This window comes from Engystomops pustulosus, chromosome 3, assembly GCF_040894005.1.
Source record: "Engystomops pustulosus chromosome 3, aEngPut4.maternal, whole genome shotgun sequence".
Taxonomy (NCBI): Eukaryota; Metazoa; Chordata; class Amphibia; order Anura; family Leptodactylidae; genus Engystomops; species Engystomops pustulosus.
The window spans coordinates 37206705-37231793 of NC_092413.1; the positions used below are offsets into that span (position 1 = coordinate 37206705).

General features: G+C 40.0%; 1 protein-coding gene across 3 annotated transcripts in view; it reads right to left on the reverse strand.

Moving 5' to 3' along the window:
* Positions 1-25089, reverse strand: part of PLCB1 (phospholipase C beta 1) — a 457336-nt gene that overhangs the window by 290732 nt on the left and 141515 nt on the right. For all 3 annotated transcript variants that reach the window (XR_011854040.1, XM_072140489.1, XM_072140490.1), the window contains one exon: positions 22824-22892. Coding sequence is in view for 2 of the 3 variants with exons in the window: in XM_072140489.1 (XP_071996590.1) it covers positions 22824-22892 (69 nt within the window). In the remaining variant the exon portion in view is untranslated. The remainder of the gene's footprint in view (positions 1-22823; positions 22893-25089) is intronic.

Consider the following 25089-nt stretch of genomic DNA (forward strand, 5'->3'; position numbering starts at 1 on the left):
GCAAATTTATGAAAAGTGTAGCAAGGTTAGACTGTGCAGAGTTAGACTAGACAGTCTTATTCGGCACAAAAGTCTCTAATGCTTGGTGATAAATCTTGGGTATTATAAGACTGTCTAGTTGTAGTTTGCTTACTTTACACCAGAAAACTAGTACAAAATTATGTCCGGTCAGCAGTATTTTTATTGCACCTTCTTTTTGGCGCAAGACCACACAGGCGGTCCCCTACTTAACAACACCCGACTTACAAACGGCCCCTAGTTACAAACGGACTTCTGGATGTTTATAATTTACTGCACTTTAGCCTTAGGCTACAATAAACAGCTATAATAGTCATCACAGGTGTCTGTAATGAAGCTTTATTGTTAATCCTGGTTCTTATGACAATCCAACATTTTTAAAATCCAATTGTCACAGAGACCAAAAAAAAATTGGCTGGGGCTACAATTATAAAATATACAGATCTGACTTACATACAAATTCAACATAAGAGCAAACCTACAAAATCTATCTTGTATATAACCCAGGGACTGCCTGTATTGGGTTTTGGCCAATATATTGTGGCTCATACATTCGGGTACATATCAGGTATAAGCTTGATTATCTATTGGGAGTAGGACAATATGTATAGTTATTGGTTACTATTCATACAGGCATACACACTCACATGTGTTATTAAATTATTTTAATATTGTCTGTGTCATGGAGTATAAATAAAGAAACATTTGTATTTTTGTAATACAGTTTTTAGTTTTTATATTCCTCCCTAATTCCAAGAATTTTGTGTTCCACATTTTGTCCCCCATTGTGGGAATATAATTGTGTCATTATTAAGCCTATTACTATTTGAGGTCCAGGCTCTTATGGCCAATAGACAAATCAATACATTCCTATCTTTTTAACCATCTGCAGCCTTAGGCTTAGTTGCTATCCAGTTACTCTTGTTATGTTACCTAGTTGTGCCTGAAGATATGCTGCAAGCGTCATCTACTGATGCTACCTCTGACTGCACCACTGGGAGAGATGAAGCTTTGGGTTACTGTTATTACCTATCTTGAGGCTATATTCTAGATCACTAGTTCATATTTCATCTACAATATTAAGAGTCATTTATTTTTTTATCTGCGCAGATGAATCAGGATCACGTACCTCATTCCTGCACATGTATGTAGAAACAGTATAGGTATAGGATTAGTTCCTGCATCAATGGTCAAGCACTAGCAAGTGTAGAACAGGTAGGCAGCACTGTGAGAAACAAAGGGGATTCAATCCGTGTGGGTGCTGACTGCGTTGGTCTGACCCAAGACCCAGTGGCATAGAAGTAGAAGAGAAGGCAGCAGCACTCCGTTTTCCTAGTTCAGGATATGTTTATTCACATGTGGATACAAAGCTATGTTTCGGCTAGCTCAATGTAGCCATTTTCAAGCAGTGAAGTCAGGTGTTACATGGCGGGTTTAAATCCTCCGCAGGATGTGACGTCATCAGTGACGTTAACAAAGTGAAAATACATAGGTATATACAATAAATGTGCCAAAATCAATGCTCATCATACTTATGCAAACATTTAAAAGTACATTAGTGACATAGTCTGAAAAATAAGTGAGGAAACGCTCATTATGTACAGCCGGTGTCTCCGTTTTGTAAACATGCGGTCTGCGCATGTCTGCGGGTTGCGTGGCAACACCCAAACAGAACGTGTAAGTGAAGGCTGGGGGTCCCACATGTATTACACTCAGTTGTGCTGCCAAGAGAGGGCCATATGTACCAAGCAGGCGAGGGGTAGCTCCGGATGTGTCCGCTGCAGCTCCCTGATCGCTCGCATGCTGCAGCATGACACCATACACCGTCTGAGTCTCACCTCTCGCGATAATCACGCGTGAGTGATCAAGAGTGATCGGGGACCCATCCGCGCTGCATGTCATTGGAGGGCTGGCAAGTAGGCTGTCGGCACCAGGCACAAGAGGGACCAGTGTCATATATAGTGCAGTGGCTCCTTACGGTAGTTGGGCTGTCCGTAAATACGAACCCCTGTATCTACTGAGGTCAGTCGCCCATATCAGCACTGGTTAGACGGTCCTCACTGTGCCACATTGATGAACATTGATTTTGGCACATTTATTGTATATACCTATGTATTTTCACTTTGTTAACGTCACTGATGACGTCACATCCTGCGGGGGATTTAAACCCGCCATGTAACACCTGACTTCACTGCTTGAAAATGGCTACATTGAGCTAGCCGAAACGTAGCTTTGTATCCACATGTGAATAAACATATCCTGAACTAGGAAAACGGAGTGCTGCTGCCTTCTCTTCTACTTCAATGGTCAAGCACTAGATGCTTTGCTAAATGTCTTCAATGTTAGAAAGAGGTAAACCTCATGATATTCTGTTTTTGCTGAGTTATGGCTGCGAGGAGAGTAAGGGGTGGAGCGTAAATCAGCAATACAAGCAGTGTCGGACTGGCCCACCAGAGAATCAAAGGATCCTTTGGTAGGCTCAGCTTTAACCAAATACTGGATCAGAGGAATACAGCAAAAGACAGTCTGAAGGCTACAAGAGCCTATTTGAGTCCACTTACATTAGTTTTTGTCCTCCTATGATGGAGAGAGAGGGAGCAGTGATTACGGAGAGATAAGACTCCGCCCAGCATCTGGAAGTGAACTGCAAAGTCACAAAGAAAGTGAACGCTACAAGTCACATAAATCCGAGGGGCAGTGATATTCCTCATGTATGCACGATGGACTAGACTAGTTCTGCCAAATTTGTTTACAGAGCATTTTTTATTGTCCAATTTGTATGTTCTTAGCCAACCTTTGAGCCTGTTTCTATTCCTATTTGTGTTAAGAGGTGACATTTATCCATTTGAATAACTTGTTAGTATATTAAATAAAATGTAATAAAAATCTGAATAAAATCTTAGTAAAAACTTTTCAGATGAGTTTTTCTTCTAAAATCCACATGATATCAACATAAAACATAAAATAAAACAGATCCTCGAGCCATTTACTAGCTGAGTCAGCAAGAGACAGAGCCCTGTTGGTGATAAGAAGCTAAATTAATTTTATCCAATAATTTGGTGTCATGTCACATCTTGATCCTGAGAAGTTTTTTCCCTCTTCTGCACTCGTCATCCTTCCTACTCGCCTTGGATTCTCTTCAAACTTTAATGACAGTATTTCAGCCTAGCTGCCAGCTTCTTACTAAAATCTGTCTTCCTCCTGATTGCATTCAGTGCGAAATGTAAATGATTCTGGAATCCAACGACTGTAACATAATGTAACTGAACGTCGCGGTGCTCAGGATCTCTTAATATAATATTATATACACATAACAATTATATTAGGGTCCACAATCCTAATATAATACAAATACATGTAAAATTCCCATAACATCTGTTAATGATATCATTACAGACATCACATTCAGATTATACAGAGACGGATGGTGTTACACCGGTAGAGATGAGCAAAATCATTCAAGTTGCCATTCACTTCAGCGTCGCTGAATTTTTCAGTTTTGGTTCGAACCAGTCCAAACAGATATTGCTCCAGTAGTGCTGGTAATTGGTATATAACACCCTCTATTCCTCTAAAACACAATTATTTTAATAAAAAGGTTTGTTTCGTTAATTTTCTACAATTTCTTTTCTTTACGGTGAGCCCAGTTGCTCATAGATGTTTTTGGCCCGAGTAAACTGACCCATGTACTGATCTGATCCCATGGATCAAGCACAGTGCACTTGACAGGAGTCACTGCACTTGAAGTTGGTTAATTCAGCTGAATGTCAGTACACTTGTCAGAGTTTGGGTGGAAGGCATAGCATTAAGGTTAGAAATAGGGTTAAGGATAACCGTAACCCTAAAGCTTACACTAACCCCGATGTATTAAACCAGTTTCCAGACTTCTGGTGTAATTTGAGCCAGAAAACGCTTTAAGGCTTTTGGACCTGTTTTCAACTTCTCCGAATAGGGGGGAGTGGCCTGCAAAAGGGGGCGTGGTCTACGGGGTTAGGTGGAAAACAGCCTGTGCAATCTTTCGACTTTGCACCACATTGTGGCTCACATTTAAGAACGACTCTATGATGGCGGAAAGTAGAACACAACAGTTTTACAATATGCCAGTACAGTAATAAATGTGGCACAGCAAAAAACTAGTGTTGTCCGTCTTTGCATTGGCGGAGCCTGTGTTGTTACATCTCCCCTGTTGTGTTACAGGACATCGAATTGGATTTGATGTTTAGCTGCCAAATCTACAACTCATCTCTGTAAAGAGGCACTGCTTATCTCTTCCCACAGAAGCAGCTTACAGGAAGTTCTTTCTGTATGAATCTTTAATTGCTTTTTAGGCTGAATTCACATGAAGGATTTTGACGCAGACAAATCTGCCTTCAATTCATGTTAAAGGGATTGTAATGCAGATTTTTTTCAGTTTGCACCAAAACAGCGACTTGACCTACTTTTAGGCAGAATTTGAAAAACAATTTCACTAAAATTAATTTTAAGTTTTTTTGCATTCATATTCCAAGGGCAGTCATGCAAGTAGCATATAACACGTGGCAGGGGCGTAACTAGGAGAGGCTGAGCCCTACAGCAACCTTCTGAATTGGGTCCCCATTCACCTTACACATGTTATAAGCATTTTACAGATTGCACAGTATCGCAATACAGAGGATGGGACTCCTTGCATCATAATGGTATATGATGTAAGAGATCCATGCAGAAAAGCAACTCCAAACTGTGATCAATCAGAAAAGCAGGGACTCCATATCTCATATCACCATCCCATCCTCTGTACTATAGTCAGTGAAACCCAGCTGCTGACTGACCACGGCTGGGAGAATTACTATACACCCATACTTACACATTCAGTACATTATACATCGATATGGTACATTATACACCCATGCCCACACAAACCGTATATTATACGTATATATGTGGAACAAATCTGCAGCGGAAATGGCATTATGCTGCAAATTTACAATCCTTGGTATGCCATTCATATGGGCAGCACAGTGGCTCAGTGGTTAGCACTACAGCCTTGCAGCGCTGGGATGCTGAGTTCAAGTCCCATCCAGGTCAACAGAGTTTGTAGGTTCTCTCTCCGTGTTTGCGTGGGTTTGCGTGGGTTTTCTCTGGGTCCTCCGGTTTCCTTCCACACTCCAAAACCTACTGATCGGTTGATTAGATTGTTAGCCCCATTGGGGACAGGGACTGACCTGGCAAGGTCTGTGTGCCCTATATCAATAAACAAATTATTATTATTATTATTATTATTATCCAAGTGCAAAAGTCAACTTTTGCAATGCAAAGATTCAGCTCTGTTCCCTGTCCTGCTGGTCACTCAAATACTCTGCATAAACTAAACCACATACGTACATATGTACCATATACACTTATTTTACTTTAAAGTGGCAGTATTGCATCATGTAAGCCGTCCCGGATAATATATTTACCGCTGTACTGGATGCAAATGTCCAAGTCTCATGAGAATTGTGAAGTTAATGAGTATTATGAAAGATAAGTAGAGCATAAAGCAGAAGGCAGGTAGTTAGCAAATATCCCTGAATAATAGATTCCTGTGCCGAGGATGGTGCTTACCGCTTTGCCAGCAATGACCCATTTGTCTTTACTGACAAGTGACTGATGGAAAGATATAATTAAAGAGGACCTGTCACCTCTCCTGACAATAATTGTATTCTTTACAAGGTCACAATAACTGAACATCTTTTCTAGGAACTCTACCATGTGCTCTGGCTCCCGATTCCTGGACCACAGACTTCTGATGGGGAAGGTCACTCACTTCATCCAATATGAGATCTTCTCGGACATGGGACGTTGCCATTTTCCAGGGATTTCCATTCCTGTGTTGTTTTGAGGAGGCCATTTATTGGATAAAGCAGGTTCATTAATATCCAATAAACGTCATAAGCATGCAAGTGCAGTAGCTCCTGTTCAGTGCCAGCGACAGAGCGCATGCGCAGGGGCGTAATTTGAGGGGGTGCAGAGGGTTACATCCATGCCCAAGAAGCCTAGGGGGTGTACTTTTCCCGTATGAGATGACTAGTACTATAAACCATAGATTATAATTGGGGGCCTGGCACACAATTTGAATTGGGGACCATCAGCTTCAAGTTATACCAGTGCGCTTGCGTATACAGTCACTAGCACTGAAGGGGCTACTGCACATGCGCAGAGCTTTGAAGGATCCGACGGTGTAAATACACCTTGTGCGCAAGGAGGACATACAATGGAGTGGAACAGCAGAGGCTACTGTGGTGTGGATTAGTCTTTGCTCCTACAGCCTGAGGAGGCTACTCCATGTCCCAGTAGGTTCTGCTGAAAATGTGCATATTAGTAAGATAAAGTTTAGATCAGGTTAAATTATACAAAAGGATTATATAAAGCTTAAAGGAAACTTAAACAAGGTAGATCTGATGGTATGTGCATCTAATTTATGTAAGAATAGCACTTTTTAGGGCTATTCCTTTACTCCACTATCTTTAGAAAATATGCATATTTCCCTGATTAAAAATAATAAAAGATATAGTGGAGTAAAGGATTAGCCCTAAAAAGGGCACTCCTTACATACATTAGATGCACCTACCACTGGATCTACTTTAATAGGTAGATCCATGGTGGTAGGTTTCCTTTAAGTTAAGAGGTACCCTACCACCTATTGTACATTAATAGTTAGATTCCTGTGGTAGGTTTCCTTTAAAATCTTTGACTAACCCTTAAATCAGCTTCTAAAGCTTTAATAAAACTCAACTTTCAGAACAACAAACTCATGCAACTCAAAGCAATTAAAAGAATCCATGAACCTTGCAGCCTCCGCTGGATTACACTAGAGGGTTGGATCTCTTCAGACAATGCATAATGTTTGAAATTTGCTTGCATAAGGAGAACAACCTGTTCCGTACTTTGTAAAAGTATCACCCATTTCCATATTTTTTCCGCGGGTGCGACAATGTGTTAAAATTGAACAATAAACAGCATTTCAACAAAACAAGAAGAAGAAATGGAGCGACAACAGAGCTTACATCCTAAGCTTCAAAGCCAAAAGATAGTTCAGAAATTTCCGATTACTGTCACAGGGGATTTTCAACCAAAGTCACCACAGTGTATTTATTCTATCCTCTTACAATAAAGAAAACCGTTCTGTGAAATCACAATGTCAAAGGAAACAAACATCAACAAGATGTATGAAGCGACCTAATCCTAAATCATGGCCCACGGTGTCACTATCAGACACTGCCATTCTTTGTAGCCCCCTACGAACTTGTCATCCTACTGCTCTTACATCCCCGAGAACTCGACGGAAATACAACCCAGGAAATAAAAGGTTAATCCTTAAAATACAATTGTACGTAATTATTTAACATGTGTTCACGCTAAACTGAATTATTTTGATCTCTTTTAGACTTTTACTATAAATATTTGATGCACACTCCTCTTTCTAAAGGATGAATTCATTTTGCAACGAGTTTCCAATTTCGAGTTGCTAATTTTTAATTTTTTAATTCTTCAACCCCATTACATTGCTCTACCATCCTACAGAGCCATTCATATACATTTAAAGCCTTTACACTGTATGTAGAAGCTTTTCTGAAAGGTATCTTAAAAGTTGCATACAAATGAGCAATAATGAGCACCTTGGACATTGCCTATGCTATGAAACACCTTAAAGGGTCCCACCAAACAAGTTAGGCCCTATCCACACGATAGGCAATAACTTGCTGGTCAATAGGGGTTTCAGTAATGAGATCCCCACAAATCACAAGAACTGGAGGTACCGTCATCGGACCCCTCGTCGCTCCTGGAGATGAACAGCCATGCATGTCCGTTCTGCTCCATTCATCTCTATGGAACTGATTGAGATTGCCGAGCGCCATGTTGTGTATAGGGCCTAACTTGTTTGGTGGGAAAATCCCTTTAAACCATCAAAATCCAACCAATCCATGATAAGCCAGGGACAATTACTCATAGATCCAGTCAACCCGACTTTGTGAATCTTCGTATATGTGTTGTCCAAGGCCTCCTGCATTCTAGTATTGACTTTTAAAATTATGCTTATGAACCTGAAGAGCTCCTGAGGGTGTTATCAGAGCCCCTTCAAGCTGTAGCACTGAGGGTGTGGCTATTCCAGCTGGTGCATTTGTCTTCATCATTCTATATTGTCTGTGCCTATGCAGCACTGGACATCTTATATAGTTATTGTAATTGCGACTATGCCACTTCAACATCATTTGGGCATGGAGGGGACTTAGAGGAACACAGCTACTGCCAGAGTGGGTGGACAGAGGTCGTTCCTGCCCCATACTTGCATACATTTCAAAAATCTGCAAACTTTTGTCTGCAGGTTTTTATGCAAAACTACACCAGGATGTAGTTTTGCTTGAATATGGCACACAAGCGCCAACGTATGATAAATTCCCCCATTCTGTAGAAAGAAGAAAATAGCTGCACCAGCAGATGAAGGAATACCCCTAGTAAAACAGCAGTATTTATTTCTTCTAAAACTTTATATCTCTGTAACATTGGCTCATAATTGTGAAGCAGCAGGGACTTCATGTATCTCTGTGCAGCCTCTAGGCAATCCATATGGCTCTAATGCAAGCATAAGGCATTATGGAAAAAAAAAAAGTATATATATATATATTTTTTTTTTTTTCCTAGACAAGAAAGCTATAAATAATTAGCATTTCGGAGTGTCGGACATCACTCTGGGCTACTTTTTAGAAGTCTTTTTTTTTCAGGCGATCAAGATAATGAGGGCATAAGGTGAGTATGTTTAGCTTGATTTTAGTGTATTATAGAGGTAGAATGGTGCCTACAGGAATTGCCTGGTTTTATTAGTGGCCAATGATTGGCTGCAAAGGTCAGCACATGATTACCGTGTTCCTGGTGGATGAATTTTTTTTACTATTTTATGTTATCTGCCACCAAAATTATTTTTGAAGGAGGACAATCTGTTTAATCAAAGCTTTCTACCTTTGGAGAAAGTACAGACAAGTATACCCAATATATACCTAATATACCCAAAGAACTTTGGCATAGGGAAAACAGCCACTGGAGTCAGATATAGAAAGGTGTTAATGGAACTGTCCTGTCCATGTGTCGAATAAGGGAAAAGGGACATCCAAGAAAAATTCCAAACCAAGATGGTGTCTGTAGGAATATAAGTGCAATATAAGAAGTTTGGGAATGTTAAAAACAATCAATAGAAGATTGCAGGGAGGTAAAAAGATATATATTTTTTTAAGAGGAACCTTAATAAAGTTCCAAAGGGCCACCGGTCTGGCATTAGCCAATGAGTGGCCTCCTTAAAGCTGTGGACAAGAAAGGAAGTGACGTCCTATGGTCAGAGGATGTGATGTCTCATGACCCGAGGAGGCTATTTATTGACATTGGCAGGTCCTGTGACCAACCGAAAACTACTGGCCAAGACTGGAAGAGTCAGAGCGTTGGAGGAAACTCTACAATGTAATTTGTATGGTTCAATTCACCATTAGGGGACACTACGAAAATGAATCAGATGGCTATTCTTCAATTGTAATGGATAATCTACAGAGGTAACACACTCCAAATAGAAGATCATTAAAATCCAAAACTACAATTTATGTTTCATTCCAAAGGGAACCAATTTTATTTCAAATTTTATTTCTGGGACTCTTCAAAATGAAAATAGGGTCTTCTCAGTTATAATTAAATCCACATTTAATGGTACATTTCGAGCTCGCTTTAATCATTCTTTGCAATTGCCTGTAGCGCTGGACGTAACAGAGGAAGAATAATGTTGGAAATTTCGGTTCCAGCTATAAAGGAAAATTAGGAACAGATATGTGTACATTTAGGGCTCGTTGCATTTACAGATTCAGACGCTTTAGATGAAGGTTTTTAAAAATAGAATTCTTTTGATTACGGAGATGTCGACAGAACAGAATTCAGTCACGAAAACAGATCTTTTATTTTCTTGAAATGACGTTCCAGAGCGCAGTGTTTTTTTACCCCTATATCATACATGCAAATGAAATAATAACCTTGATTGTCGAAGGATTCAAAACTGGATTAAGTTAATTAGTGTTGAGGAAATAATCATATTTACAATTATGAAACATCTTTATGAAATTAGATGACATTGTCCCAATTTACATATAAGGGGCTGTAGGATTTCCTCTCTATATATAAATGGTACAACAGTAACCAAAAACACCAGATTGAATACTACTAAATCTACAAAAACTTCACAAAAAACAATTATATGCTATATCCCATCAAACACCATGATGTTTTTGTCCACTCAGTATGGTACAGTCAACCTTAAAGGGCATCAAAAAATATATGCAAATGAGTCTGAGGGGCTTCAGGCTCCATAGGTGTTAATGGAGCCATGGAGCCCCTCAGACTCATTTGCATACAGTCTTTCATCCTGGTGGTATATGTCCTTTAAACTGTTACCAGATGGGCATTTTTAGTAGTGCCCATGTTACCACAGACACATGAAACCCTAATGCAAAGCAGTTTTGTATAAAACCACTGACTTCTATGATTATAAAAATAAATTATATAAAACTTTGCCTTACTCCCTGCCAGCTTTCATCTTTGAGTCCCATGGGCGTTTGGTGAAAGAAGCAGAGTTCCCCTTCCCCCATCACGAAAATGGTCGTCATCCTCCTGATTTAAATCCTCACTTCCAATCTCTGCCCCTCCAACTATTCTCAATGAATGCAGCAAGCAAATCTTGCGCTTGCGCTAGGTTCCATCTATGCGCAGATATCAGTTAAAACAGGATGCCCACCTCCACTCTATCTGTGCAGGGATTGTGTTTTGCATTATGCTCTAATGTGTTTGTGAGAACATGGGCACTACTAAAAATGGTCCTTTGGTGACATGTTCCCTTTAAGTGTGCTTAGTATGTGATTCATGATTCATGAAGAACGGGCACCACAATTCCTGAATCTGGCGCACCCTGCACTATACACAGTAAAACTGCAGACTGAACTGTTCTTAGTAAATGTGGGACATTGTTTCTTAGTTTAACTTGTGAGGGTGCTTGTTAAGTATGGAATAACAGCGGGGGAGGGAGGGGGGGGTGATTTACAATCAGGTTTCACCGATCCTTACCCCTTACTTGAACTGACAAGCAATATGCAAATTAACTGTATAAACTCATGGAGATGTTATAATTTTTTTAAATATTGACTGATAAGTAGTAATAATAGTGCACCTACAATGTACATGGCTTTTGTGCTTTTCCTGGTAGGTTTTTCTCCCTAAAAGTCAACCCCAAAAGTCGACATGGCCTAAGAAACACACATTATTCTACTGCATAATTGGAAAAACATTTAGTTAAATCTCATTCTTCTACATGTAACATCTGGATGTCAGGGCACAAAGTTAATGAATACTGAAAAACTGTTCCCCTTCCCAAAAGCAAAATGTGAAGTGGACTTAAGATGTATTTGATCAATCATATGAGAGATATCATAAAGTGACAACTCAGAGAAACTAGAAACAGGTATGACCTGGCACAGTCTCACACGGGCCAGCCATTGTTGATAATACCCGACTCTCCCTGTTCTCTTGACCCTGCACCCGGTCTCAGCAGCGAGGTCACGTTTCTTCTCCTATGACTGCTTAGGCCACTAATTTTTGTTTTTTTTTCCGCTGCCTTGGCCACCCATGTATCTTCCTGTGAACCTGGGCCACCCTTTGCCATACCACCCTTTCTAAAAGTGGTGCACATGGCACAAAAGGTATAATGGTATAAAAGGTATTATAAAGGTATTCTTTCATGGCCCGGGGTGGTGGAATCATCCTGTGAATCAGCTATGAAATTAGATGTAAACTGGTTGTATAACGTCAAATGGGCTAAGCCTTTAACTCTGAAGTCAAGCTTTCCCTGCCTTTACTGTATTTGATGATCCTGCATCCAGATACATCTCTGACCAGATCTTCTGAAGTCCAGGGCATGCTGTCAAACACAGGGGAGGAGGCGTCCAAAAGCGGGGTGAGCTTGACTTCAATCCAATTCCATGACTTTATACAACAAGTTTACATCTCACTTTAAAGTTGATTTTCTGGATGATGTTACCACACTGGGTTATGAAAGAAACAGGATCTAGAAGCAGATCATCTGCTTGAAAACATACTTGAAGTAGCAGGCCAATTTCTGATGACAGGTTCCCTTTAAAGGGGTTGTCGATGATTTAAAAATGTTTTATATGGCTTCCATGCCTCCTACAGCATAAGGCGCGTAGCTTTCAATGGGAGGGCACCGGCGGCCTCTGTAAACAGACAGACACGGCGGTAACTGGCAGCACTCTGTGTGAACAGGAAAGCTGGAGGGGATTTTTTTAGTTTTTGAGCCCTTTTGAAATCTGTCATAGTGATAAAATTTAGCTGCATCCTCTGTTTATTGGTCGCAAGTTCATTTTGACGTAACATGTTCTTGCATCTGTTTGTAGAATTACTAAGACATCCTTTTGTACTTATGGAATTTCTTTGGAGGAAATGCAACCCCTGAGGCCCAAATTCCTGTTTAGCTCTCTCCAGATGGCATTTTAAGCAGTATATTTATATCCCATTTATTCTCTGTTATAATCCTCTCCTAAGCTTTGTTGTCTTCTACCTTCAACATATAGAAAGCTGATTCATGTCTAAGCCTTTACATGCTGCAGATATCTATAATCCCCTGTTTTTAGGACTTTCTTCAATTCATTCTTGTCAATTTCCAAACCATGATAACACTAATTTTCATGTCACACGCTACAAACTAAATTGTCACCACATGCACTGAGGAACAATGGCTGCTCAACTAGTAAAGCCAATTATGTCAGGTTTTCTGTGCCTTTTTTGGCAAAATAATAATAGTACAATGAAATAGCATTGTTTCCCTTCCCTATCTCCTGTGTGATCAGGACGGTGCAGCAGGAAAACAGAAGCGTCATTATATTCAATGGGAAAAAAATTGATGTTTTAGAAACCTAAATTTGTAGCGACGCAGAAATGAAAACTTTTGGATAAATTTACTGTTAATGTTGGTTGCAATTTAGCTATGAGTTGTCACCGCTGCTTTCTACATTTCACTAAATACTTGTATTTCCCAGAAAATAACAATTCTAGGACAATTTTTCTCCATTCTCGTGTTACTCCTCTTTATCTGCCTAATAGTAAGAATGTGCTTAGTTGCCCATGGCAACCAACTACAGCTTAGCTTTGATTTTACCAGTGTTCATGTATATTTTAAAAGGGGAGCTGTAATTGGTTGCCATGGGCAACTAAGAACATTCATCTACCCCGATGTTCACAACACTCCTCCCCACACAATATCAAAAATAAGTTTAAATAAAAAGTGGTTATGCTATAAATTGACAACTGGGTGTTACCGTTATCCTTGTCGAAGAGTTAGCAAACATTTTTTTAGAAATACATTTAGTAAATACCTTGCAGAAGGCTTCTAGTGGAAAACTACACAAGTTACTCAAATCAAAAGGGAGAGCAGTCCAGAAAACTAAGAGCACAGCAGTGAGAGCACACCAGGGTTGGCTCCAGGTTTCAGTAGGCTCCTGGGCGACAGAGCCTCAGTAGGCCCCTTTGCAGGGACCTCACATGGTGGCATTAAAATTTCAGAAACTGAAACAGTCTCCTGTACCCTAAAATATTCTGTAGTTTATTATACCAAAGAGTCCCTTCATGGTTATTTTATATAAGCCCCACTTACCCCCTATGGATTCATTAGATGCAGCCCCTCAAACCCATGGATTTCTTATGTACAGCCAAATGTGGGCCCCTCCAGAAGCTCTGGGCCCTGGCACTTGCCCAGGTAGGCCCAGTGTTGAGGCCAACCCTGGAGTACACCCTCCCAGTTAACATAGAGGGGCAACAATCTTAGAAAACAAATTATAGTCCTAATTCTACTTACAACAAACACCAAGCTGTGATTTTTCCTAACTCTGTCTGCAGTTTTCCCACATCCAATGTGTTTAAACATTTCCTTTAAAGAAGATTTTTTTCAGGAACCCCTAAGGGGCCAGGGCTGGGTTGCGAAAAAGATAAAGGGATGCATACATGGTCAGAGGAGGCCACTCATTTGCTGAAATGGATCCCATGAACCACAGAAGTGCTGACTAGGAGCAAACTCGAAAACCGGAATTCCTGAAGCAACCGGGAGCTAGAGAAAGTGAGTGTGTATTCTAATTTCCCATCCAGTTCCTGGAAAACCCCTGTAAGTGATTTGTTTCATAATTTGAATCCGAGGGGCCCCAGTGCATAGTCTGTGCCAGGCCCTCGACTATAATGTATGTATATAGTACTATAAGTTTTGCTTTATAGGTTTATAGTACTAAAAGTCTTCTCATATAGTAAAGTGGGGCCCCCTGGGCCTCATGGACCCGGTTGCGGCCGCACCCTCTGCACCCTCTCAAGTTACACCCCTGAGTTTGATATTAGGGGGATGGTGTACCCGAGATCTTTTGAACCACATGAAAAAGTAACTCTTTTAGATTGTTTTATTATGTAATTTGATAGGTATAATGTAATACAAAACCTAAAAGTCATATATCAAGTGGCCAAGGCTAAACAAAGCCATTATATAAAAGAGCAATAAATCATTGCATTCACTGCATGCTATAAAATCATTTCACGTTAAAGAGCGCGGCGCGGAGTTGGTTCAGCGAGTCCTCACAGTCCTGATTGTCACCAGGTGGGTTGTCATCTTCACCTCGGCACGCTAAGCTCTGCAGTACACAGCCCCTGTCACCGCCTGATCCTGTCATCTGCTTGCTAGTTTTCACCTCTCCTTCATTGGGGAAGACATTCATGAATGTTTAAAGGACTAAAATCTATACAGTCTAGAAAGTATTACATTGCAATAGTCGTAGCAGGCAGCTGCATTGTGAATAAAATATATAGAAAACTCCTGCAAGCGTTCCAGCAAAGAATCCGTCATCTAAAAGCTGCATACGATGCTTGCGGCTAACTGATCAGACATGCACAAAGGATGTTTCACTCCGCGATACATGAGCACAGGGCTTAGCGCTGAGAACCATTGCCTGGTTTTACCGTGATGCTCAAGACACAAGGGAATGAACCAATAGCATCTGCGGAGAATTATTGCTGTGTATGAAGTGTAAGATCCGTTATTCTTCCTTCATCACTCCATATCACTATAGATTACAAGCAAGAGATTCTACCTACAACTTAAAGGGAACCTGTCAGCAGAAATATACCTAATTAACCACTATCAGTATGTTATCAAGAAGTTGAACACCTTCCAAATCATATTTCTTTCTTGGCCCAGGGTATTGGCATCATCCAGAAAATCAAATTGAAACTCAAGTAAGTATACATTTATTTGTATATAGTCAAGGAGGCGGAGAGTTTAACACTGAATTCAGGCATTTCCTGTCTCAGAAAGCTCCCTCCACCATAATTGATGGTCCTGTACACAGAGACATTGGTAACCAGAACTGAAGTCCAGCGCTTGATGTAAGTCATGGGTGTTCAGAGGCAGGGAGAACTTTACTTCACTGTTAAACCAACCGCATCCTTGACTTTATACTAACAATTTACATTTCACTTTAAAGTTGATTTTCTGGGGGATGGAACCATGCTGGGTTATGAAAGAAAAATGATCTGTAGGTGTAAAGCTGCTAGACAACATACTGCTAGTTGTTTATTAGGCCAGTTTCTGATGACAGGTTCCCTTTAATTTTCATGGTACAGGCGGTCCCCTACTTAAGAACACCAGACTTACAGATGACCCCTACCTACAAACGGACCTCCGGATGTTGGCAATTTACTGTACTTTATCCTTTTGATAGAATAAAGAGTTATAATAGTTATTGAAGGTGTCTGCAGTTAAGTTTTATTGTTAATTCTGGTTCTAATGACAATCTAAAATTTTTAAAATCCAGTTATCACAGTGACTACAAAAATGTTGGCTGGGGTTACAATCAAAAAGTATGCAGTTCTGACTTACATACAAATTCAACTTAAGAACAAACCCTGTACAGAAAAAACTGCCTGCATTCTCTTTTTATTAAATATAATACATTTAGAAAAAGGAAAGTTGGGCTAAAGTTTGGGTTGTACTTTCCTTAAATATGAAAGACCACCCTGTTGTAGACTGGGACATGTCCACAAATTGTATAGGAATGCTTAAAAAAGTCAGGGAAAAAATGCAAAGTTAGACTTATTTAGGCATATTTTCCCAGAATCCCCCTACTGGAGCATCCATGGCTTTAAGGCCTCTTTCACACTTGCGCTTTTCATGCGCGTGTTCTGCACGTGCTTTTTATGTGAAGAACTTCCATTGCATTGGATTATTTTTCACACACACGCGCATTTCTTTATGCAGGTTTAAATCTCAGCCTGCTCTACTTTTGCAAGTCATGTGCATGAAAAACGCACCATACAAAAATGCAACAAAAACGCATGATACACATGCAAGTCCAATGGGGCAGACTTACTTACCCGGCCCATTCGCGGTCCAGCGGCGCGTTCTCTGCGCTGGATTCGGGTCCGGCCGGGATTTATGATGGTAGTTCCTCCGTCGTCCACCAGGTGGCGCTGCTGCGCTGAAGTCCGCTGGAAAGCCTCGAAATGTACCGGCCTATCCTGGATGAAGGTGAGTGAAATTTTCGCGACACAATTTTTTTTTAAATGCGGCGGTTTTTCCGAATCCGTCAGGTTTTCGTTCGGCCACGCCCCCCCCCGATTTCCGTCGCGCGCATGCCGGCGCCAATGCGCCACAATACAATCGCGTGCGCCAAAATCCCGGGGCAATTCAGGTACAATCGGCGCAAATCAGAAATATTCGGGTAACACGTCGGGAAAACGTGAATCGGGCCCTTAGTAAATGACCCCCAATGTGTTTTTCACTGATCAATTGCCAAAGAAAAGATAGACCTCAGTCCTGAGTCTTTTTCACATGCTTTATCTCCGCGTGAAAAACGCATTGAAAATGCATTGGAAACACAAAAATAAAGGTGAGTGAAAAACTGAGACACTGAACAAACTGAAAACTGATTGAACTCTGATGAAAAATATCAGTTTTTCACTGACCAAACCCTGAACGCACCCTGATCAGACTCTGACGTGATCTGCAACGCAAGTGTGGAAGGGGCCTCAGACTCCACACTACACGGTGGCCTTACTCTTACTTCCCGACCCTAAAAAAAAATTCACAACAATTGTCAATTACGGAATGTGTCCATCACTATGTTACGTGCACCTAGATAATGGAATGGCCATGGAAAGCTTAAAATTTTCTGACTATTGATTTTATCAAACATTGCGTAAAAAAAATCCACTGTGCAAATCAGTTTCTGTAATTTTCTAGTATGTTCCTCTATGGATGCTTATTCTCACACTCACTGACAGCTCAGTGTATTTCTCTTATCAGTGTTTCCCTATGTGGTCATAAACACTCATTCAGGCTGATTTATGGTCATTTAGATAAGAATTCTGATTAAATTTACAGTGTTTTTAACCAGCTGCAAAAACAGTCTTTAGGATACTTCTCCTTTGGGTCTCTTTGCAAAGAGAATATAGCAGACTACAGCAAGTGGAAGCATCTACAGCTGATAAAAAGCTTCCCCTTTGCACCAGATATTGTATCTACCATATACATTAATTTGAGAAGATCTTGGCTCGCTGGCTAGAGATCCCGGACACAAATCTCTAATTTCCCCTGTTGTGCTGGTTTGGGGGGGGGAGATATCTAGTTGCATGAATGATGTGACAGCAGGCTTCACGTTCTCTTTGGTCATATTGGCTTCCGCTTTATGATGTTGGTATTTTTCACCATTTGTCCTTTTTGTTTGCTGTTTTGTTCTGTATTTTGATTGATCACATTTATTTGTGGTTTTTATATGTGTTTTTTACAGTATATTTCTGATTCTTTACTAAAGTACATAAATCAACACTTCAAAAATATTCTATTTCATATCTATGCCAGCTAGGATTTGTGTCTCATGTGGTGAAAGATATGCAGATAATAATTAGAGTTTTGTGGCTCAGAAGACATTGTTCAGTTTATTTCTTTTATGTGCTTACATCACGTTGTTGCCTTTAACTGCATTTCACCTTTTAAGTATAAATCCTAAACGTGATCTGTTTAATCCTGGTTACATATCATGTCTCCGTGTTCTAGCATAAATTGCTTCATATTCCCTATAATACTCCTTTATTTATCACAAACATGTTCTAGAAGGTGTCTAGCTGCTTGACAACATCATGGTAGTGGTTTATGAGGCCAATTTCCAATGCCAGATTTCCTTTAAGGACTTCCTTTTCTTGTTAAACTACATCAACTTAAAAGGGGTTGTCCGAGAGTGTACAAACACCCTTTAGTGGCAGGAAGGGGTCTAGTTAAAAAAAACCATTTACTTAGCTCCAGGGGCCATCTCTCTGGTCCGTGCACCATGTAAACAATCAGGGAAATGGAAACTGCGCTGCCTTCAGCTTCTGGCCCGCCGAGGTAGCCAGCCGACCAAAAGCTAAGCGCAGCACGGTTTCAGGAGAGATGGCAAGTGGGAAGCTTGGAGGGACTGCGGAGGTAAGTAAATGTTTATTTTTTTTCTTAATCAGCCCCCTCCCAGCCACCAAAAGGGTTTTTTAACGTTCTCAGAAAACACCTTTAATATAAAAAATCCTTAAATAAAAACCTCTTGGACTCTTGGCTGTAGAGGATATTGTCCTGAAAAACTGTCCATCTCGGCCCTCCACAAATCTGTTCGCAGTGTTCTTATGCTATGTTTTTTTTTTTGCATCAGTCACATAAAAAGTTGCAAAAAAAATCAACTTTTGCAGCAAATTGGCATTAAACCAATTGGCACCTAGACTGAAAGTCTCAATTCATGAATTCAATCTTATCGTGAAAACTTGGCTATGCAAAACGGTAAGAGTGCGATTGCTGGGACTATAAAACTATGGTCAAATCACTTCCAGGAAACAACACTTACCACTGGGTATCTCATTGTGTGGAGATTGATCAAAACTTCTACAAAAACATTACCCAAGTTCTACTATTGGTTTCGCTACCAACCTGAGATACCTGGTTCTACTCCAAGTACACAAAAAACCTCTCCCATAAGGGCAAAAACAAGGGAAACAGGATGAATCAGGACTCTTGAAACCTCTCAATAAGGGGCCCATACAGCTGTTTTCGATTTCATTGTAGATAAGGTCCTAAACATGGATCAGTACACTTAAGATGCTGATAAAATAAATCATAATGCAATGTGTAGTAAAACGACTGATATATTTAGACAGTGTTCTGAAACGTAAATCGTTGTTTTTCATGATTATCATTGCACATCCCCTTTAATTGTCTTGACTTGGCTACCACCATCATCGTGTAAAAGCAAAAATTATTTGCTCCCTAACTTTTTATATGCTTTCCTATGTTATCATTTTTTGGTAACATTTTTTACCATAACAGTAGGAGGTTTTTAGAAAACAATGGGGGTAATTTAGTATTAGGGTGGGTCCATATGTCCTTCTTTGGAGCTCTGCTGCCCATCAGATTTATTAAAGAGCTTTCGGCCCTTCATAAATCTGTTGGCAGTGTTCTTATGTTATGGTTTTTTTGCATCAGTCACATAAAAAGTTGAAAAAAAACCATCAAAATTTGCAGCAAATTGGCATTAAACCAATTGGCACCTAAACTCAAAGTCTCAATTCATGAATTCAATCCTATTGTGAAAACTTAGCTATGCAAATAATGAATTTGGTGCCGGCAGAGTCTATGTCAAGGGGCTTTATGTTCGTATGGCATAATAGAAAATCGCAAAACAGCATTTGCGCCATAAGTGCACCAAAACCAACACCAAATATAGACAAAAAAACAATGTTACATCACCCCAAATCATTCTACCTAAAGAGCATCAAAATCATCTTGCCACGGGAGCTCACAATGTCATAAATATTACATGCTCATAAGTACTTCTCCGAAGCCTTATCCATGTGTGAGAAGTCCTCAAGGACGTCTAAAAGCACTTTTGTTCTGAACCTTGTAAGAACTGGTTACTCTGCTTTGTAATAAAACAAGAATATGTAATGTTTCATAAACTGGTGGGTGCGCGGTGACATGTCACTTCCCAAATGTACAAGCCTCAAATACATCATTAGGAAAGTATGTAGAGGGAAAAAAACTAAAAGAAAAGAAGAAACGAGGGTATGGTACAATGTATGGAATTATGGAAAGCATGATATCTAATATATAAAAAGCGTTACACAGGGACCCACACTTAAAGGGATTGTACCACTTTAGACACACAGGATAGGAGACAAGTGACAGTATGGAGGTCTCACTGGTGGGGTCAAGACCTGCAAGCCTTCAACCTATATGGGTCATATGTAACATATGGATTACAGAAATGTAATAGAAGTTTACAGAGTTCAGGGATTATATTATGAAGGGTTAGACAAAAGTTAAGGGGGGCGAACAAAAGATTTCTCAGGAAAAGGTGTGTGTGTCACAAATTAGGCACAATGGCATTTTCCTACTATAAACTAAGCCAACTAATAGGAGGAGTCTAGAAGGGTATGAACACTTGGAAAGGCATCTTTTGACACTAATAACTTTTTTATACTTTGGTGTATGGAACTGTGTGAGGTGTAATTTTTTGCAAGATGAGCTGATGTTTTCATTGCTACCATTTTGAGGACTATGCAACCTTTTAATCACTTCATTGAAAATGTTTTATGTGATGTAAAATGGTGTAAAAGTGTATTGCAAGAATTCGTTACAGTGCTCCATTGGCACATTGTAACGAATCTGCAGCAGGCATACAGCCTCGGGTCTGACAATGGCAACCGATCACTGCGATGTCAGGAAGCCAATCAAGAGGTTAATACCAAGGGGATATTAGTGGTAGTTGTTTGCGGTAGGTGTTTTCTGCAATATGCAGCAAACCCCACCTCTGTATGATAAGCCAATTAGCCCTCTTTTATATTGTGATAGTAGCTCATACATGTATGGCAAAGAGCATGAAGAGGTTAAAAAAGGTAGGCTCCATTAACACCTATGTAGCCCCTCACTCTTTGGCATAATTTTTAAAGCCTTTTTTTTGTATAAACCAGGCCATAAGAAGCTAAAAGAAAAGCCGATCCTGCTGAAGGGAGCACACATCAGTATATCAGTGTGCTTGGTTTACAATCTTTCATCCTAGTGGTAGATGCCCTTTAAGATCGCATTGTTTTGTTTTTGGAATGTTGTGCCCTAGTGACTCCCTTACTAATTCTCATACAAGAACCAATCCACTTTATCTCCATATGGACCAGCTTCTATGATCTCTGGACTACTGTTACAAATGAAAAGCCATGGTATCTGCACCATGCAAATAATAGTTGGCTTCAGCTCTGGTGAACACATCAATTGAAATCTACTGTAGTCTACAAGATAACCTAGAAAATCATTTTTGGTGAAATAACATGTTATGTCTATGTATTTGAGTAATAAATCGACTTCAACAGAACTTTACCCTGAGTAAAGTTAAGTATTTAACAGAAGTCCGCATTTTTGCATGTTTTAATGGACTTCTAATTGTCAGTCATTCCAGAAGTCCCAGGCACTATTCACTACTATAAAAAACTCAGGAGCACTGCATACACAGAATTGGGAGAAAGCTTCTATCAGTGTCCTGGATGAGCCCTAATAGTGTGAGGGATGTTATGTAATTTTTTATGAGAAGTTAGATAATGAAGCCTTTCGGAAGACTTCTGGTCCCATGGTGTTAAAGTAGACCTGCCACCACAATTTTACCCTTCATAGCGGTAATACCTGCTGGGAAAGGGTTAAAAGTCCTCCCCATATCACCTAAAATTATCTGCCATAGTAAAGCTGTTTATCTAATAGGTGGAGAAGAGTCAATTTCTGAAGAGAAGAGTCATGTTCAAGAGTCTCCAGGCTGCCATTGAAGCAAGTAACTGACATCTCAGACCAAATCTAAATTTCAACATGATCAGACAGAAATTTTTTTCCAGGATGGGATAAGGAAAACCACGCCTCATTTAGCTACCTTGTTAGGCAGCTCCCTTGACATCAAACAAACTTTTCAAATTTTCTTTGAATCCCCCTTGTGGAGGATCCATGGTCTACAAGACTCCACACGCCAATACGGTGGACTTAACCAGTTCCCTACGCTGTACTGAGGAGACCCAATCAGGTCGAAACAGCACTGTCTACAGTTGGGGGTCTGTTCCTTCGGAAATAGCAATACTAGTTTGGTTTTAATCCGGGATCATGTCATTAGGCTTCCTGAAGGTTCTGCTTGATGTCAAGGGAGCTGCCTTACAGGGCAGCAAGAGGAGTGGTTTTCCTTATCCCATCCTGGAAAACTTAGCATATTTTCCTTGCACTTTTAAGCAAAGATACAGTGGGGGGAGGGGTGAAGAATGATTTATTGTGTCTGTTCATGATGATAGCTTCCTTTTAAAGGCAATGTAACAAATACTAAGCAGTGTCACTCTGGTGTTAGGTGGTATAATTCTATATAAATATCTATACAGTTATGTGTATGTAGATAGATAAATTCTTCTTGCTCAATATATAATGTGATCCAATATAGTAAAGCGACAATTATTTTTATGCCTCATAGCTAGTTTTCGGTGAGTGCAGAGTCTCTGAACAGTCACAGTGAGGTGTCTGCTCAGTATAGAACAAGGGGAGAAGAACACAAGTTTTCACACCGGCCATTGAATCCTGACAAAATATTAATACTTTGTGTTCTCAGATAGAATCATCAGTAACAGAAGAAATGAATCATTTTTCAATAAGTCAGTAAGACTCATGTCTTATAATCAGTTCTTACCTTTGGAGTCCTCGCGTGCTTTCCCCATCTGGCATCTTTCACTAAACTTATATCCAAAAGTTCAGTCTCCTAAGAAAATAGAAAAGATGTATAAAATTTAGTGTTTATACCTTATATAATCAGCATGATTTATAGACCTCCACACAACTAAAAAATGTATATGAAACGCGTAACAATATAAACAATAGGATCGTAATGAATTTCACACATATGTACACACATGATTTTTCATGTGCAGATTTTCTTAAAAAATACAAAGGCCAAGATATAATGTATATGATTTATATGTCTGTCTGGCCCTTCTTCTTGTCTGTCTGTCTATCTTGTCTTCCTTGCATAAACCCAAGTTAGGGTAACTGCCGCCGAGTTGTTTAGTGAGGTGTTGGTAAGTAGGCAGGGACAGAGGTTTAGTTGAATGGCAAGGCTTAGACTCTTTCTTCCCTGTCGCGATATTGTTTTTTGGGTTATTCTCATGAAAAAATGAATTGCAAATGAATTTCCTGAAGGAGAATGGTTTACATATAAAAGCACAAATTGAGGTCAAATACCGACAATTAACATCTTTTTCCATAAATTTCACACTGACAAGTTTCATATGTTGAATAGACATTATGATACCTTATTTATAGCTGAAAAAATAATTAACATCCTGCCAAGGATGTAAATGGAACTGGTGATACGTATAGGTAGCGCTTATGTCAATTCCTTTTGAAAAACATTGCAGCTTTTTTTTTTTTTTTTGCTGACAAACTTGAGAGGATTTTTTTTTTCAATGAGACATGAAATAGATGCAGAATCTGGGAAAACCGCAGGCAGGAAATATTAATTTTCATAAGGCTTTGAATTTCTGAAGCTTTTGAAATTCTAATCTTCTGACAGGATTACTAAGCTGTGACATTTATCAAAAAACCATTGGACTGTTTGGTGGAAATGGTCACACAATGGGGAGTAGTTTGTCATCAAATATTTTAATACATAATTTTGGTTATCTGTCAAGGTAATTTGGGATAATAAACCACCCATAGGACCTTGCTGATTTCTTATGAGTTACCTCAGACCCATTTCCGTTGCCCAGGGCACCTGATAAAGACATGTAGGTGTTTAGGAATCCCAAATAATCCTGAAAAGTTCCTTTTAAAGCTCTTTAATTATGTTGCTTTAATTTTTCTGAACCGCTTAAATTAAACAAAATGTTTGTAGATTGGGATCTCTATGTAATTTAAAGGGGTTATCCGGGTATAAAAATTTACTTAGGGCCGGGCTGGGACGGGCTATTTAAAAATAATAAACGTGTACTTACCACCTTCGACGCCGCCGATGTCCAGCACCGCAGTCCGTCTCATCTGTGCGCGGTTTGTTTATAAGGGTGCACAGGGAGCTTTCTGCCAGCTGGAAGCTCCCATCGGACACCATCTCCCAGCGCTAACAACGCTGACAGATAGGGACGGATGGGAGGAGCCGGCCACATCGCCGACCGGAAGCTCCGTGTGCGCGGCTTCTGTACCTCTGTAAACAAACAGGCGCATGGATCAGACGGCCCGTGGCACGGGACATCGGCGGCGCCGGAGGAGGTAAGTACACGTTTATGATTTTTAAATAGCCCGTCCCAGCCCAGCCCGAAGTAAATTTTTATAACCGGATAACCCCTTTAAAGTTTGTAAAAAGGCAAGAAGGAAGATGACATAGTGCTCATAGAGCAGTATTGTTATTAGAAATCTGTAAGTGCTCCGTGAGATGGTGAAATGAGGCTCACTGAATATGGTTGTGCTATAGGTAGGCACAACTCTAGCATTCAGCTTGTGTATATACCATTAGGTGCTGCCTTTAGACTAGCTCATCAGGCTACAGTCACCAGACTTTGTCTGGATCATGCTCAAGTAGGTTAGTTTGTTTCTCGATTTTGGTGCATACGAATAGTCAGGACTCAGAGTTAAAAGTTGCGAAACGTTTTATTAGTTGTCTAAAAAATTACAATGCGTTTCAGGGTCACAGGGAACCCCTTTTTCAAGTGCAAGAGACAAAGAGTGGAATCTCACTCCTTTCCAGGTTCCAGTCTTTTGCACTTGAAAAAGGGTTCCTGTGACCCCGAAACGCGTTGTGTTTCAAGAAAACAAATAAAACATTTCTTAACCACAAACTCTGGCTCCTGAATATTGGCGTGCACCCAAAATGACAAACAATGACTAACCTATGTAGTTTAAAGGGAATCTTAAAGGCAAAGAACAATAATAATGTTGCACAAGGGCTAGAGAAGAGTGAATCTTTG